The 17,834-nt window shown below is 41.3% G+C and overlaps 1 protein-coding gene and 1 pseudogene across 1 annotated transcript in view; both read right to left on the bottom strand.

Moving 5' to 3' along the window:
• The window catches only part of NUP43 (nucleoporin 43kDa), a 23,939-nt gene extending 13,155 nt beyond the window's left edge, over positions 1-10,784 (bottom strand). Inside the window, exons 1-4 of the mRNA XM_006891642.1 lie at positions 10,638-10,784; positions 10,248-10,370; positions 8,850-8,927; positions 3,284-3,464 (exon numbers count right to left, since the gene is read on the bottom strand). Coding sequence (XP_006891704.1) covers positions 3,284-3,464; positions 8,850-8,927; positions 10,248-10,370; positions 10,638-10,757 — 502 coding nt within the window. The 5' untranslated portion in view covers positions 10,758-10,784. The remainder of the gene's footprint in view (positions 1-3,283; positions 3,465-8,849; positions 8,928-10,247; positions 10,371-10,637) is intronic.
• An 886-nt stretch (positions 10,785-11,670) lies between these two features.
• On the bottom strand, positions 11,671-11,973 carry LOC102872191 (annotated as a pseudogene).
• Positions 11,974-17,834: the final 5,861 nt, after the last annotated feature.

Raw genomic sequence — 17,834 nt, 5'->3', positions numbered from 1 at the left:
TCGACTTTTCCTCTGTCATCCTAATTCACTGTCCAGCTCTCAGATACACAGCAATGGTATTAAGTATATGGGATTAGACTTCAGACAGACATCATTCATTGTTCCTTAGTTCTTTGACGAGACCCCTAACAGCAGCCTTGCTCAATACATCTTTTGCTTTCTTGATTATTGGTGCTGAGGGTGAAATGTGGATCCAAGTAAGAGGAAGTCATCAACTATTTCAATCTTTTCTCCATCTATCATGATGTTGTCTATTGGCCCAGTAGTCAGGACTTTTGACTTTTTCTTTTTTTTCTTCATTTCCCTGCCTCTTTTTAAACAGTCCCTCCTATCCACTCTTACCTTTGTATCCAAAGACGAAATTTGTAGGTGAAAGGAGTTAGCCTTCGTTACAGACTCGTTAATTTCAGGGTCGAAAATATGGAACGCTTGACGAATTTGCGTGTCATCCTCGTGCAGGGGCCATGCTAATCTTCTCTGTATCGTTCCAATTTTAGTATATGTGCTGCCGAAGCGAGCACGACTTTTGACTTTTTAATGTTGAGATGTAATCCACATCTTTGACCTTATGCACCAAGTGTTTCAAATCCTTCTCACTTTCAGGAAGTAAAGTTCTGTCATCTATATAATGTAGGCTGTTTGTGAGTCGTCCTCTGATCCTGGTGCCATATTTTTCTTCACAGAGTCCAGCTTCTTGAATGACAATGGAGCTACACCTTGAGGTTTGTCTGTATCCCATTCACAGCGGTAATTAAATACATGATAGACATTATCATGTCTGATTTGGGAAGCAGTTTGTGGGCACCAAGACTTTTCTTCTCGCAACACATACAGATATCAAAACCATGATTACATGAGCACCTTAATCAGCTATGCCAACAACAGTCCTTGTTACACAACAGTAAAACCACTTCAGCCTCTCACTTACAGTAGCACCTTTCCATGCTCCTGCCAAATAAACAAATTGTATGCCCAAGAATTTTTTGTAAAGTTAAAAAAGTTTTATAACAAAAAAACGGAGATAAAACCAAAAACTGAGAACAGCCTTTACGCTCAAAAAACCTGAGTCAGCCTCTAGATTGTGATTCAAGAGGTCCAGAGTGACAGGATGATAAAGTATTTTTTAAAAATAAAATTTAAAAAACAAAACAAAAACCATGAAACATAGTTGAGAACATTACACTAAAATACATTCTTCTAAAGTATGATCCACTCAAAATCTTTCAGCAGGTCCCTAATTATGGTTCTAACAAAATGTAAACCACAAAGCTCTGTATTAAAGAATCTTCACAACTTAATCTCAACTGACCTTTGCTTCATTTCACTTCTCCTACAGACCTAAATAAAGTCCATTCAAACTACACATTTTGTGCCTTTCTGAATAGCCTTCTTCTACTTATGTAATTCCCTTTGTCTGATATACTATCTTTCTACTATTACTTATGAACAATAACCGACATTAATTGTTGTGTTTCCTAATGCTTTGTGAATAATCTCTTACAGTTAAAAAGAAAGAAAGAACGAACAAGGCTTCTCTCCTCTGTAGTAGCAAGAAGCTGTGCTACAATCCTGAAGGAATGCTGTTCAAGGCCATCTGCTGCTCAGCTGGAGAAGGACGGGCAATCTCCTCCCATATGATTAACTGCCTCTGAAAATCCACCAGAGGGTCAGCTTTGGGTCGGTTCTGACTCTACAGTCCTGAGCAACAACCTCTGTTATTATGTTTTTTTTCTTTGAAGGAAATAGCAAAAAATAAGGCCCCAGCAATAGATGGCATACCAATTGACTTACTTCAGTTGACAGATGCTGCCCTGGATGTGCTCACCAAGTTGTGCCAAGAAATCTGGAGAACAACCACTTGGCCAACTGACTGGAAGAGATCTATATTTGTTCCCATCCCAAAGAAGGGTGACCCAACAGAGTGTGGAAACTATAGAACAATATCATTGATTTCACATGAAAGCAAGATTCTACTGAAAATTATCCAAAAATGACTGGAGCAGCACATCAGCAGAGAACCGCCTGAAGTCCAAGCTGAGTTTAGAAGGGGTCGTGGTACGAGGTAGCTGATGTTAGATGGATCTTAGCTGAAAGCAGAGAATACCAGAAGAATGTGTATCTGTGTTTCATTGATTATGCAAAGGCATTTGACTGTGTGGATCATAAACTGTGGCGGACTCTGAGAAGAATGGGAATCCCAGTATATTTGGTTGTGCTATTGTGAATCCTATACTTGGACCAGAAGGCAGTCATCAGAACAGAGCAGGGAAACACTGCATGGTTCAAAATTGGGAAGGGTGTATGCCAGGGATGTGCCCTATCTCCATACCTTTTCAACCTGTATGCAGAACAGATTATCCGAGAGGCTGGGCAATATGAGAAGTGTGATGCCTGCATTACGCAGATGACACAACTCTGCTTGCTGAAACTGAGGAGGACCTGAAATGCTTGCTGCAGAGGGTCAAGGACTGCAGCCTTAAGTATGGATTGAAGCTTAATATCAAGAAGACAAAGATTCTCACCACTGGACCAACTGGCAGCATTAGGATGGATGGTGAAGAGCTTGAGATTGTTAACAACTTTAGTCTGCTTGGCTCCATGGTCAACACTCTTGGCACCAGTAGCCAGGAAATCAAAAAACATATTGCAATGGGAAAATTTGCTGTTAGGGACCTCTCCAAAGTACTGAAGAGCATTGCTGACTTTCTGGAGACTAAGGTGCATCCGATACAGGCTATGGTCTTTGTAACCACTTGTTATGCATCAGAGAGTTGGACAATGATTAAGAAGGAGAATTGATGCCTTTGAGCTGTGGTGCTGGAGAAGAGTATTGAGGGTACCATGGACTGCCAAGAAAACAAACAGATTCATCCTGGAGAGGGTTGAACCAAGCTGCTCCTTGGAGGCAAGTATTCTGGGGCTTCGTCTAACATACTTTGGACCTGTTTTAAGGAGAGACAGGTCCTTGGAGAGGGACATCATGCTTGGGAGGGTGGAGGGATGGCACAAGAGAGGAAAACCCTCTATGAAGTAGATTGATTCAGTGACTGAGGTAATCGGGATAGGTGTGTCAGAGGCAGTGTGACTGGCACAGGATAGAGCAGAGTTTAGGGCTGTTGTACATAGGGTCGCTATGAGTTACAAGTGACTCGACGGCACATAACAACAACAACATCCATAAAACTCTCTCCAAGATACTATCTTGATAAAAAAATCTCATCTCTCAAAATACCCAGCATGGTGTTACTTATGTAACGTAGAAAAAAAAATAATTATTTCTTACCTATAGTTCTCACTGCTTCCTTGTGATCAGCTCTGAAGAGATTTATTCTTCCGTCTTCCCCAACTGTGACTATTTCTGGGCTGTTGCACACAATGCCTGTACACGGGGCACTGCTGTAGGAAAGACTGCCCGGACCAGAGTGGCAGTGAGCTGCTGTCCACTGATGGCTGACTGAGAGCGTCTAGGTGTGAGACATGAGGGTACCGTTAACCACAGTTGGTCCTTAGGAACCTACCAAAAACTTTTCAAATTCTGCCTGACATCCTCCTAGAAAAATCATTCTTTCTCTTTTGTGTTACCAGGTATTAAAGTCTAGTGATTATTTTCTGCATACAGAGCTAGATTTAAAATGAATGTTGGTTAATACCATGCTATACATATCCTACTGAAGATATTTAGGTGTTAAATAATTATGTGTTCAAACACAACTCTTTAAACTCTAAAGGGAATGAGTCTAAACCTAAGAAATACATCTCTAGAGTGCTTTCTAAATTACTCTATTAATAAATTCCTTAACAGTATCTATCGGCTTTTAATATTTTAGGTACAGTATAAGAGATCAGTGACTTTGTGAGGTACAAGACATCACAGAAGTAACTTGTGGCCCAAGCCATCATATCAAAGGGTTGCTTGGGGAGAGGGGGTGCAGGATGGGGCAGCAGGGAGTGCAAACGATGCAAACAGAGAAAAGGAAAGGGTAAGACACACATGCAGGGAGAAGGCACTGCATGTATGGTTATCTCTGTAAGGGATAACCATTTGTTCCTTTCACTAAAGCGCTTGTGCATCATATATTGTTCCAAAGCTAAGCATCCAAGTTTAGACAAACTAGGAAGGAGGATTGGCCTTCCACTTCCAAAGTATAACAGGCCTTCGAAAACCAATAGAGCACCCTTAGAGAAGACAAACTGATATGACAACTGAGACTGAGCCCTCAAATTTGGAAACAAAGAGGAACAGTTGTAAGCAGAAATTAATGACTGGAATGTGAAATGTGAGAAGAACGAATGAAGAAAAACTGGATATCATTAAGAAAGAAATGGGATGCATAAATATTGGCGAAATGAGATGGACTGGCAGGGGACATTTTGAACCAGATGATCATATGATCTATTATGCTGTAGATGAAAAGGTGAGAAAAAATGGAGTTGCTTTCATAGTTAAAAAGGCTGTTTCTAGATTCATCTTGAAATACAATGTCATGAGTGACAGGATAATATCCATACACATACAAGGACGACCTGTTAATACTACCACCATTAAAATTTATGCACCAACAGCCAAAGAAGAGGAAATAGGCGAGCTCTGGTGGCCTAGTGGTAGGAAACTGCACTGCAATCCCAGAGGTGCGTGGTTCAAATCCACCAGATGCTCTGCTGAAGAAAGGAGGAACAATCGCCTCCTGTACCAGTCAGATCCAATTTGACAGTACACACATAAAAAGAATAAATAAATAAATAAAAATTAAAAAAAAAGAAGAGGAAATAGATTATTTCAACCAATTGTTGCAGTTAGAAATCAATCAAATGTGCAACAAAAATTCATTAATAATAATAATAGGTGACTGGAATGCAAAATTGGGAACCCGGAAGAAGGATCGGTAGTCAGAAAACATGGACTTGGGTGACAGAAATGAGGCTGGGGATAAAATGATAGAATTCTGTACAATCAGTGATTTAGTCAGAGCAGATACTTTTTATAAGAAATATAAATGTAGACTATACACGTGGATTTCACCTGATGGTATACAAAAGAATTAGACTGATTACATCTGTGGGAGGAATAATTAGAGAAATTCAATATCTGCAGTGAAAACTAGGCCAGGTGCTGATAATCATATGCAAATTAAAGCTAAAGAAGGCCAAATCAAATCCACAGGAATCCAAATTTGACACTGTGACTATCCCACCTGATTTTAAAAACAAACCTGAGAACAGGTTTGGGGCCCTGAACACTAATAAACAAAAACCAGATGAGTTGTGGGAGAATATCAAGAGTATCACCCAGGAAGAACACAAAAGGTCATGACAAGACGAAAAGACCAAAATGGATGTCAGAAGAGACTCTGAATATTGCACTAGGGCGCAGAGAAGCCAAAGCAAAGGGAAGAAATAATGAAGTTGAAGAGCTTAAAAGATTTCAAAGGGCAGCATGGGAAGATAAAGCAAAATATTATAATGAAATGTGCAAAAAACCTAGAGTACAAAAATCAAAAGGGCCATACTCTCTGAGCATTTCTTAAGCTGAAAGAGCTAAAGAACAAATTCAAGCCTCGAGTTGTAATAATTGAGGATCCTATGGGTAGAAAACAAACAGATTCATCCTAGAGAGGGTTAAACCAGGCTACTCCTTGGAGGTAAGGACTCTGGGGCTTCGTCTGACATACTTTGGACATGTTGTAAGGAGAGACCGGTCCTTAGAGAAGGACATCATGCTTGGGAAGGTGGAGGGACAGCGCAGGAGGGGAAGACCCTCTATGAGGTGGATTGATTCAGTGACTGGGGTAATCGGGATGGGTGTGTCAGAGACAGTGAGATTGGCACAGGATAGAGCAGGGTTTAGGGCTATTGTACATAGGGTCGCTATGAGTCGCAAACGACTTGATGGCATATAACAACAACAACAACATGGGTAGAATATTGAATGACTCAGGAAATAGAAGATGGAAAGAGTACAGAGTCCTGTACCAAAGAACTGGATGGCACAGAAAAATTTCAAGAAACAACATATGATCAAGAGACACTGGTGATAAAGGAAGAAGTGCAGGCTACTCTGAAGGAATTGGTAAAAAATAAAGCTCCAGGAATTGATAGAATACCAACTGACACATTTCAACAAACAGATGCTGCCCTGGTTGTGCTCATCAGGTTTGCCAAGAAATCTGAAGGACAACTCCTTGGCCAACTTACTGGAATAGATCCGTATTTATTTCCATTACAAAAAAAAAAAAGTTGACCTGAAAAGTGTGTGGAAATTATCGTACAGTATCACTAATACCACACATTAGCAAAATCCTACTGAATGTTACCCAGAAACAACTGGAACAGTACATTGACAGAGAACTACCAGAAATATAAGCTGGGTTCAGAAGAAGCCAGGGCACTAGGGACATATCACCAATGTCAGATAGATCTTGGCAGAAAGCAAAGAGTAACAGAGGGATATCTATCTGTGTTTCATTGACTATGCAAAGGTATTTGACTCTGATGATCATAACAAATTATAGCTAACCTTGAGGAGAATGGGAATCCCAGAACATCTGATTGTTCTCAAGTGAAAACTTTATGTGGACCGGGAAACAGTCCTCAGAACAGAGCAGGCAAACACTGAATGGTTCAAAATCAGGAAGGAAGTGCATCAGGGATGCATATTATCTCTTTACCTTTTCAATATATACACGCAGAACAGATCATTCAGGAGGCTGGGCTATATGAGGAAGAATGTGGCATCAGAATGAAGACTCATCAACAACTTACGTTATGCAGATGACAAAACCTTGCTTGCTGAAACTGAGGGGGAGCTGAAGTGCTTGCTACAGTAGGTCGAGGACTGTAGTCTTCAATATGGACTGAAGCTCAACATCAAGAAAACAAAGATTCTCACCACCGAGCCAACTGGCAGCACCATGATGGATGGGGAAAGAGTTGGAGGTTGTTAACAGTTTCACCTTGCTCAGCTCCACAATCAACACTTTTGGCACCAGCACTCAGGAAATCAAAAGACGAATTGCATTAGGTAAATTTGCTGTCAGGGTCCTCTCCAAAGTACTAAGAAGCAACAATGTCAGTCTAGAGACTAAGGTGCACCTAATCCAGTCCATGGTCTTTGCAATTACTTGCTATGCATCAGAGAGCCAGACAATGACTAAGGATGACAGAATAAGAATTGATACCTTTGTGCTGTGGTGCTGGAGAAGTATCTTGAACATACCATGGACCGCCAAGAAAACAAACAGGTCTGTCTTAGAGAGAGTGAAACCAAATTTCTCCTTGGAGGCAAGGATTTTGAAGCTCCATCTTAAATTAGCCAGGAGGGACTAATCCATGGAGAATGATATCATGCTCGGAAGGGTAGACGGACAGCACAGGAGAAAAACACCCCAAATGAGACGGACTGATAGTGACTAGGGCAATGGGGGTAGGTGTGTCAGTGTCACTGGCTCAGGACTGGGCAGGCTTCAGAGCTACTGTATGTAGAGTCACTATGAGTGGCCAGCAACTTGAAGGCACATAACAGAAACAACAAAAATATATTAGTAAGGTGCCTTTATTAATTTCAAAACCTGCATAAGCTCTCTCTCCCAACAACGTAAAGCTGAATTGTGTTACTGCAAATTGGGCTATTTTTAAAAATTATCATCCCCACTGTACTTTGAAGGTCATCACACTTGTGCTTAGAATTGAGAAAATGTCCAGTTTTCATAAAATATATCATCTCTTCTAATTAAAACCTGGGTTCTCTAACTACAGAAGCAAAGTAGCTGTTTCTGTTCTCCTCCACAGCATCTGAGCTAGAAAAATGCTTGCTTTCTGGAAAAGAATTTAAAAACGAGAATTACAGTAAATTCAACTGCAACCTACTAAACTTGTTGTTATGTGCTGTCGAGTCACCTGCGACTCAGGGCGACCCTATGTACAACAGGCCTAAACCTTGATCTATCCTGTGCCAATCTCATTTTCTCCAACTCACCTACCTACCCACAGTCACTGAATCAATCCACCTCATAGAGGGTCTTCCTCTCCTGCATTGTCCCTCCACCCTCCCAAGCATGACGTCTTTCTCCAAGGACTGGTCCCTCCTTGCAACATGTACAAAGTATGTCAGATGAAGCTTCAGAATCCTTCACTCCAAGGAGCAGCGTGGTTTAACCCTCTCTAGGACGAACCTTTTCGTTTTCTTAGCTGTCCATGGTATATTCGACTTCTCCAACACCATAGCTCAAAGGCATCAATTCTCCTTCTATCCTTCCTCATCACTAAACTTATTAGTAAATGAAGAGAATTTATTTTAAAGAATAAGGGATATACAATCTCAATTAGAGAAATAAATAAATCCTGTTGCTGATTGGACGACACCTAAACAACTGTCAAGTTGATTCTGGCTCAGAGCAATCCACATTCAAGTACAACTGCTCCGCAGAGTTTTCTTGTCTGTAATCTTCCCCTGCCTTTTTCTTTCTTTCTTTTTTTTTTTTTTTTCATGTACCATCAAATCAGATCTGACTGGTACAGGAGGAGATTGTTTCTCCTTCCCCAGGTAGTACCTGGTGGATTTGAACTGCGTGTCTGCAGGACTGCAGTGCAGGTTCTTGCCTCTGCGCCACCAGAGTTCCCTTCTTGTCTGTAATCTTAATGGAAGTAGACTGTGAAGATTTTCTCCCACAGTCCTACAAGTGGGTTCAAAATATCTAGAGATCTTCCATAGTTCTAAAATTCCCCTATCAGAAGTTCCACTGTATTAAAAGAGATCTTTCCCTCTTCATGCTATTCTTCGTGTGATTACTAAACGTAGTATTCCTGAAGAGAAGGAAAATAGAAATTCTGTTTTCAGATAATGGGCTCTTTACCTGGTCCTTCTGATGGTGAAGGAAAATCGTCACAGATCCTGTTGACGAGGCAGTCACAATTCTTTCCTGGTCTAAAAACTAAGTAGAAAAATCCTGCTTACTATAGATTGAAAAATATTAGTAGGAAGTAAGTCAATTTGTTTAATTCAAACAGAAGTAAACTCTGTTACAATTTCATAAGAGCTTTTAAGTGCCAAACCCAAAATACAGTAACTGAAGTGAAAAGTCAAGTTAATATACAAAATGAAAACATTTCCATGCAAAACAATCAACAAAGAGCTGACTTTCCTTAAACTCCTTCACATATAAATGATTCAATGTTGGATCCCTGTAATAAAGCTTTAGAAAATTATCATTCCTACGGTGAAACAATTTCCTGTAGTATAAAATGGAGGGACACTGAAGCCAAACAACCCTGAATTTGAATACTCGCTTCCAGTCCTACAATTAGAATTTGGGGCAATCCTACTACTGGTTTTAAGATTTGGGTGAAATTAACAAAGTTTTCTTGGCAAAACAGTACAAATCCCTGTATAAGAAGTTGATTTCAATCAAAGCAAACCTATATGAAGTGCCCTGGATACTGTTTCCTATCAGGCATATGTTCAATGGAACACCTTGGTCTCAAAATTCTCACTGGTAAAAGAAAAAGCCCAATACTTGACTCACAGACATAAGAGAATTACAGTAACTTAAACCTCCCCAAACGACACATGGCACCATAGTAAGTGGGTATTTAATAAATTATAATGCAATTCAAATTTTCTTAATTTTTTTCCATAAAGGTAAACATGCTTTTTTCAAAAGTTGTAATTAGTTTTAAATAATATTTTTTCTTTTTGAATTTTTCTACTCGTTTATTTACAAAATTCAAATACAAATTTGAACAAATTCTTTCAATTTCCCTTAGCCTCCCCATCAAACTGTCCAACCCAATGATTAATCCCCCCCTTCCCCTGCACATCTCTCTGCTTCCAGCCTCTCCCACCCCTCCTGGATCCTTATACTCATTCTACAATAACAGTTTTATACAATATTTATCCTTATGGGACTGAGTTCACTCAGCATAATGTTCTCCAGTCCCTCCCAAGTTAGGTAATAATTCACAAAGTTATTGGTCCTGTGTGCTGCATAATATTCCTTTGTGTGAGTGTACTATACTTTCTCAATCCATTCGTTTGTGGCTGGACATTTGGGCTGTTTCCATGTTTTGGCAAAAAAGATAATTTTCTTAAATAAAATCTTAAAACTTGATTCTGCCACCAAGTGGTTATGTGATGGCTGATCAAGTAACCTTCGGAGAACCTTGTTTCTTGTAAAGTTCAGATAGACTTTAAGGTTCAGCGCATCACTCCACGTTGTTACATAAAGCCCTCCGTGGCTCTTACACCAGCTCACCTGTAAATCCATGACATCACCGTGGTGTCCGATGTCACACAGTATCTGATGCTCTCTTTCAAGCCCTCCATCAGAGTCCACGTTTCCAGCATCTCCAACTAACCACAGCAAAACAGAATTTTCCTGTAAGACAAAGTTTTGTCTGAAGACAGTAGTCTACTTTGGAAATCAAGAATTTTACTCGCTTCAGGCAACTTCAAAATAACTTCCGACCCAAAAAAAAGTATGGTTAAGAGTTGAAAATGCAAAGTGGTCCGAAGGTCAGGCAGCCCAGAAGGGGATGAAGAGAGGTGAAGGAACCAGGGGAAAGGACGCAGGGCAAAGGTGGCGCGCGCTAGGGGCCCAGACCCGGGAGAGGAGGCAGGGACCCCCGCCCGGGCGCCGGAGTACCTCGTTGTCCCAAGAGCCCGTAGCGAAGATCTCCGCGGTCTGCAGACTGCCCGACGGCAGTGGTCGCCAGCGGGTTTTGCTGATTTTCTGCGACACAAACTTAGCATAAATATCCTTCATTCTGGAAGCAACTCCAGCCTTCACTGCAAGAAGCGCCACGCGCGCCTCTCAGTCCCGCCCCTTCCTCCCAGGACTCTGATTGGTTCAGGCCTGCTGGGGACGACGGTGGCTGCAGAGAGCCAATTCTCTCGCGCGGATTGACTGTCCTAAACTGGCGGGTGCAAGCTGGGTCCCCTAATTCACGGTGGCGTCGCTAACAAATATGCAAACATGACATGGCCCTGAGCTAGACCCTCTCCTACCTTGCAACATCGGTATATCTAGAAAATGTATTTGTGTATAATTCCTCAATATAAAATAGTTATACACACACACATATATACGTGTGTGTGTGTGTATCTCCAAATAAAATCAAAGCAAGAGAAATTCCTTGTAAGGACACCTGAGCGTGCAGGCACACTTTAAGGCGGATGCATAACTAGGCATGACAGCTAAGGCACGTGCTCTGGGCGCTGCTTGAAGGGGAGTGTCAATGAGCCATTTCCATCGCCTTCTTTGTGATATCATCCAGGAATTGAAAGCCAATTGCCATAAGCGCTATTTTCGACCTGTTTTACTGTGTATGTTAAAAAAAAAAAAACAAACCCAAACAACCCACAAAACAAACCACTCTTTAAATTCTCGTGCAAATACTTCCACTGATGTACCAGTTTGTTATTCTAAACCTTTCCCCGTATGTCCTCTAAACAGTTTGCTTCAAAGTTAATACATTTTCAGAGTCTGGAGCTGGAATTCTGACGACTCCAGCTCTATTTTTGATGCACATTGCCTAGTTGTGTAACCTTGCCAAATACATTTTTTTTTTTCCTGTTTGGACCATTTTAATTTAGCGTTTGTTTACAATTTGAAATCCATCACTTCTCGCAGCTCAGGGACACAGGGCACACCCACTGGTCAGCGGGCAAAGCAGTCCTCAGTCTTCATCATCAGGGGGGATGCCCAGCTCTTCATCTGTCCATTGGGAAGGATCGGGATAAGGAAAGTGACCCAGCACCGCGTCCGAGTCGTGCCAGAAGCGCCAGAGGATCCAGAACCACACGGTCCCGCTGAAGAACTCGGCCAGGACCACCTGCGACCGGGTCAGCTGGGGGAACTGGCGGTAGGACGGCTTGATGTGCACGCCGCCGCCCACGCCCCCAGCAGTCCGCTTGCCGCAGCCTCGGAAGAGCTGGCCTCCGACGCGAACGAAAGGCGCCAGCCGCCTCAGAGCCGACATGACACCCGAGGTCCGCCAATACATTTATTTTTACAAAAAATAATGTGTTTTATGATATACAAAGGCACTGACCCAAGAATCAGTACGTATGGGTTCCTTCTGTGTTTTTGGCAAAAAGCAAACAAAGCCCAAATCTGTTTTTGTAGAGTCCATGTGGACTCACAGCACCTTCATAGGTGGTTGTTGTTGTTGTTATGTGCCATCGAGTTGCTTGCGACTCATAGCAATCCTATGTACAAGAGCCCTAAATGCTGTTCTATCCTGTGCCAACCTCGCTGTCTCAAACACACTCATTCCTACTACTCCACTCACAGAATTGATCCATCTCATTGAGGATCTTCCTCTCCTGTGTGGTCCCTCCACTCTCTCAAACATGATGTCCCAATCCAAGGACCAGTCCCTCCTTGCAACATGCCCAAAGTATGTCAGAATAGAATTGTCTCACAGGATTCCCAAGGATGTAATCATTACAGAAGCATATCAGCAGGGATTGGCAGGGGAGTTCAAAATACTAGCCAAGTATCAGGAGCCTACCACTTAACAACTGCATTACTGGGGCTTCTCGTGCTGTTGATGAGCACCTTTAATGCTTCTATTTCTCTCTGCTCAGATCCAGCATAGTCTGCAAAGATTGGTTCATTCTGTATATTATTCTGGTCATTCCAGTTTTAATGATTTAATATTTAGGCCAGAAATAGCACTTTTATTACACCAGATTTTAACTGGCAGATACAACCCTGGATGTACTCACCAGTCTATGCCATGAAATTTGAAGGACAACTACATTACCAGCTGACTGGAAGAGATCCAGATTTGTTCCTATTCCGCAAAGAAAGTGATCCAACAGAATGCGGAAATTATAGAACAATAGTATTACTATCACATGCAAGCAAAATACTTCTGAAGATAAAAAATGGCCAGAATAGGGCACTGGCAGGGGGTTTCCAGAAGCTCAGACTGCTAAAAGAGGCCAAAGCAGCAGAAACCTCATTGCAGGTGTCAGATGGATCCTGGCTGAAAGGAGATCCTATCAGAAGAATGTCTGTTTGTACTTTCTTGTCTATTAAAAAAGGCAGTGACTGTGTGGCTCATAACAAACTATAAGTAATAAGGTCGAGAAGAATGGAAACTCCAGAACACTTAATTCTGTGCATGCAAAATCTATACCTGGATCAAGAAGCTGTTGTCTGAACAGATCAAGGGAACATTGTTACATAATAAAAAGGAAAACAATGCAAAGGCATCAATTGGTCTTCTGTCTTCCTTAGTCATTGTAGGGAAGTATCTTTGTTTTCATTTATTTCCTGACAGCTGGTCCCAAGAGTATTGATTGTGGAGCTGAACAAGTAACTGTAGTTGTAGTCCATAGGATATTCGGTATTTTTCTGCAATATCACTATGTATGGACTGCATTGGGCAAGTCTGTAGTCAGAGACCTCTCCAAAATACTGAAGAGCAATGATGTCAGTTTAAAGACTAAGGTGTGCCTGATTCAGGCCATGCTCTTTTCAATCACTTGCTATGCATTTGAAAGCTAAACAATGAATAAGGATGGCAGAAGAATTGTTGCTTTTGATTTGTGATGTTGCAGAGAAGTACTGAATATCCTATGGACTACCAAAAACACAATATGGACTGAAGCCCATCATCAAGAAAACAAAGAATCTCACCAATTGGCAGCACCATAATAGATGGAGAAGAGATTGAGGTTGTTTACAATTACAGCTTGCCCAGCTCCACAATCAATACTCTTGGGACCAGCAGTCAGGAAATTTAAGAAATTAATTATTTTAGGGAAATTTACTGTAAGATCTCTCCATAGTACTGAAGAACAACTCTGTCAATTCTAGAGAATAAGGTGCACCTGACCCAGGCCATGGTCTTTGCAATTACTTGCTATGCATCAGAGAGCTGGACAATGACTAAGGATGACAGAAGAAGAATTGATGCCTTTGTGTTGTGGTGCTGTAGAAGAGTCTTGAGCATACTATGGACTGCCAAGGAAACCAACAGGCCTGTCTTAGAAAGAGTGAAAGCAAGTTTTTCCTTGGAGACTAGAATTTTAAATCTCTATCTTACATACTTTGGGCATGTGACTAAGAGGAATCAGTCCTTGGAGAAGGACATCATGCTTGGAAGGGTGGAGGAACAGTGCAGGAGCAGAAGATCTTGGGTGAGTTGAACTGATATAGTAACTAGGGTAATGAGAATAGGTGTGTTGGAGTCAGTGAAAATGGCTAAGGATAGATAGAGCAGGCTTCAGACCTATATTGGGTCACTGGGAGTTGAAGTGACTTGATGATACACTACAACAACAACAGCAACCAAAAGAACAAACAGATGTCTTGAGAAAAGTGTAGCCAGAGTGATCTTTGGAGGCAAAGATGGGAAAGATTCTTCTATCATACTTTGGGCACATTGCTAGGGGACGTTATTCCTAGGAAATCATACTTGGACAAGTGAAAGAGATATAGACTCCTAACAATATGAGTTGATACAGTGACTGCAGAAATGGGTTCAAGTATGTCAAGATGATGAGGATGGTACAGGATAGGACAGGGTGCAGGTCTATAGTTCTTGGGTTGCTATGCGTTGTACTCAACACCTAACCACCACAACAATAGTTTTCTTTTTTATGTGAGCTGTGGTACTAGAGAAGAGTATTGAATATACTATGGACTGCTAGGAGAACAAACAAGTTTGTCCTGGAGAGCATGAAGCCAGGCTGCTTCTTGAAGGAAAGATTCTGAAGCTTTGTCTGACATACTTTGGACATGTTGCAAAGCAGAATCAATCCTTGGAGAGGGACGTCATGCTTGGGATGGTGGAGGGACAGGGCCGGAGAGGAAAACCCTCGATGAGATGGATTGATTCAGTCACTAGGGACATGGGGGGGAGGTGTGTTGGAGACAATAAGATTGACAAAGGATAGAGCAGGGGTTTAGGACTGTTGTACATAGGGTCACTAAGAGTTGCAGGCGACTTGACAGCACATAAAAAAGAACAACATATCCAACTACAATATAAATTCGGTGTACAAGTGCTGCATACAAGAAGTATGGCTTGTTCATCTCATCTGTAAGCTATTTGTTGTTAGGATCTGATAAGAGGAATCTGACTCATAGCAGCATATTGAAGTCTTGCTCCATCCCACACCACCCTCACAATCTCCACTGTGCTCAAACACATTCTTGCAGACACTCTGTTGATCTATCATGTTGAAGGTTTTCCTTTCTTTTGTTGATCCTTCACCTTTTCAAGTACATTGTCCTTTTCCAAAGGCCAAGCCTCTCTTGTGAACATGATCTATGTATGTAAGCTGAAGTCCTGCCATTTTTGCTTCTGAAGAGCAAACTAGGTCTACTTTTCCCCATATTTTGTTTTGTTTGTTCTTTTGGCAGTCTACGTCTTCAATTCTCCTCACCAATACAATTCAAAAGAGTTGCTTCTTCTTATGTCTTCCTTGTTCTTTATCCAATTTTCACTGGCATATGAAGTAATACCAGGGCTTGGGTCAGGATTTATTAATGTGTGCTGGTTTTTCTGTTGCTGTTGTCGTTGGGTGCTATCAAGTTGAGTACAACCGATAGAGATCCTATTAACAACAGATATGAACCCTGTCCTATCTTGTGCTCTCCTCATTATTCCTGACACAAAAGAGCCCTTTGAGGCAGTCACTATGTCAATCCACCTGTTGACAGTCTTCCTCTCCTTTGCCTACCCCCTAGCTTTCCAAGTATCATGTCCCTCTCCAGGGAAGAGCCCTGACTAGCAGCATGGCCAAAGTATGTGAGGTGAAGCTTAATTATCTTGGCCTCCAAAGAGAACTGCTACACTTTCCCCAAGACATATTTGTTTGTTCTTTTGGCTGTCCATGGGATGTTCAGCACTCTTCTCCAACACTACCACCTCAAAGGCATCATTTCTTCTACAGTCAACTTATTCATTGTCTCTCTCTCAGAAGCATAGCAAGGGATCAGAAAGACCATGGCCAGAATCAGACACACCTTCGCTCTCAAACTGATACAATTATTCCTCAATAATTTGGAGAGTTCTCTAACCGCAGACTTTTCCAGTGCAATGCACATTCTGATTTCCTGACTGCTGGTACCAAGGATGTTGATTGTGGATCCACGTAAGATGAAGTCATTGATGTTTCTCCATCCATCATGATGTTGCCTATCCACAGTGGTAAGAATTTTTGTTTTCTTGATGTTAAAATGCGGTCCATATTGAAGATGTATTCTTTGATCTTCTACAAGTGCTTCAAGTCCTCCTCACTTTCAGCAAGCAGGTTGTGTCATTTGCTAACTCAGGTTATTGATGAGTTTTCCTCTGATCTTGACACCACATTATCCTTCATAGAGTTCAGCTTCTTGAATAACTTGTCCAGCATACTGATAGAATGAATATATAGAGAGAATTTGCTCTGTTCACACAAAAGCTTCTTGGTCTAGGAATAGGTTTTGCATGAGCACAATTAGGTACTCTGGGATTCCCATTATTCTCAATGTTAGCTATAGTTTGTTATGATCCACACAGTCAAATGTTCCTTTAATAAATGCCTCAATAAAGTGTAAATACACATTTTCCCCTAATATTCTTTACTTTCAGCCAGAATCCATCTGATATCAGCATGATATCCCTGGTGCCACGGCCTCTTCTAAATTCTGCTTGAACTTCTGCAATCCCCTCTCTAGGGACTGTTCTGTTTTTAAATGATCTTCAGCAATATTTTGCTTGTATGTGACAGTAATTAAATTGTTTGATAGTTTCCACATTCACTTGGCTCACTTTTCTTGGGAATGGGAACAAATATGGACCACTTTTGTTGGCAGACAGCTATCCTCCAAATTTCATAACATAGACTGCTAAGTGCATCCAGGATTGCATCTGTTCATTGAAACAAGTCAGTTGGTATCTGGGGCCTTATTTTTTTTTTTTTTTTGCCAATGCCTTCATTGAAGGTTCAGCTTCCCTTTCCACTATCACTGGCTCCTGCTCATATGGTACTTGCTGAAATTTTTAAGTGTCAGTCAGTTCTTTTTGGTACAGTGACTCTGTGCATTCCCTCAATCTTCTCTTGATGCTTCTGGGTCATTTAATATATTGTCCATGCTGTTGTTATGTGCTGTCAAGTCACCTGTAACTCATAGAGAATCTAAGCACAGTATCTCTGAACCCTGTCCTATCCCAAGCCAATCACATTGTCTCAGCCACACCTGCCCTTATTGCCCCAGTCACTATGTCAATCCTATTTCATTCAGGGTATTCCTTCACTGTGTTATTCCTCCACCTTTCCAAGTATGATGTCTTTCTCCAAAGACTGTTCCCTCCTGGCAACACACCCCAAGTATGTGAGATGTAGCTTCAAAATCTGGATCCACAGAGCAAATTGGTTTCACCCTTTCCAGGATGAAATTGTTTGTTCTCTTAGCAGTCCATGGTCTTACTCTTTCAGTCAATACTCTTCTCCAGCACCACAACACAGAGGCATACGTTTTTCTTCTGTTAATCTTATTCCTTGTGCAACTCTCTGATGCATAGCAAATTATAGCTAGGACCATGGCCTGGATCAGGAACACATAGTCTCTGGAGTGACATTTTTGCACTTCAGCACTTTGCAAAGGTCTCTGACAACTGACTTTCCTAACTCATTTCATCTTTTTATTTCCTGGCCTGGTTCCAGGAGTGTTGATTGTGGAACTAAGCAAGCTGAAATTGTTAACAATCTCAATTTTCCCCCCCCATCTATCATAGCCCAGTAGTGAGAATTTTTGTTTTCTTGATGTTGAGTTTCAATCTATTCTTTTTTTTTCTATATTTTATTAATTTTCATAAACATTTACAGAGATTTTGGG

The sequence above is a fragment of the Elephantulus edwardii genome, unplaced genomic scaffold (genome assembly GCF_000299155.1).
Source record: "Elephantulus edwardii isolate Elephantulus edwardi_28Jun2011 unplaced genomic scaffold, EleEdw1.0 scaffold00102, whole genome shotgun sequence".
Lineage (NCBI taxonomy): Eukaryota > Metazoa > Chordata > Mammalia > Macroscelidea > Macroscelididae > Elephantulus > Elephantulus edwardii.
The sequence above is the reverse complement of the archived record's forward strand: the minus strand, read 5'-3'. Positions and strand labels throughout refer to the sequence as shown.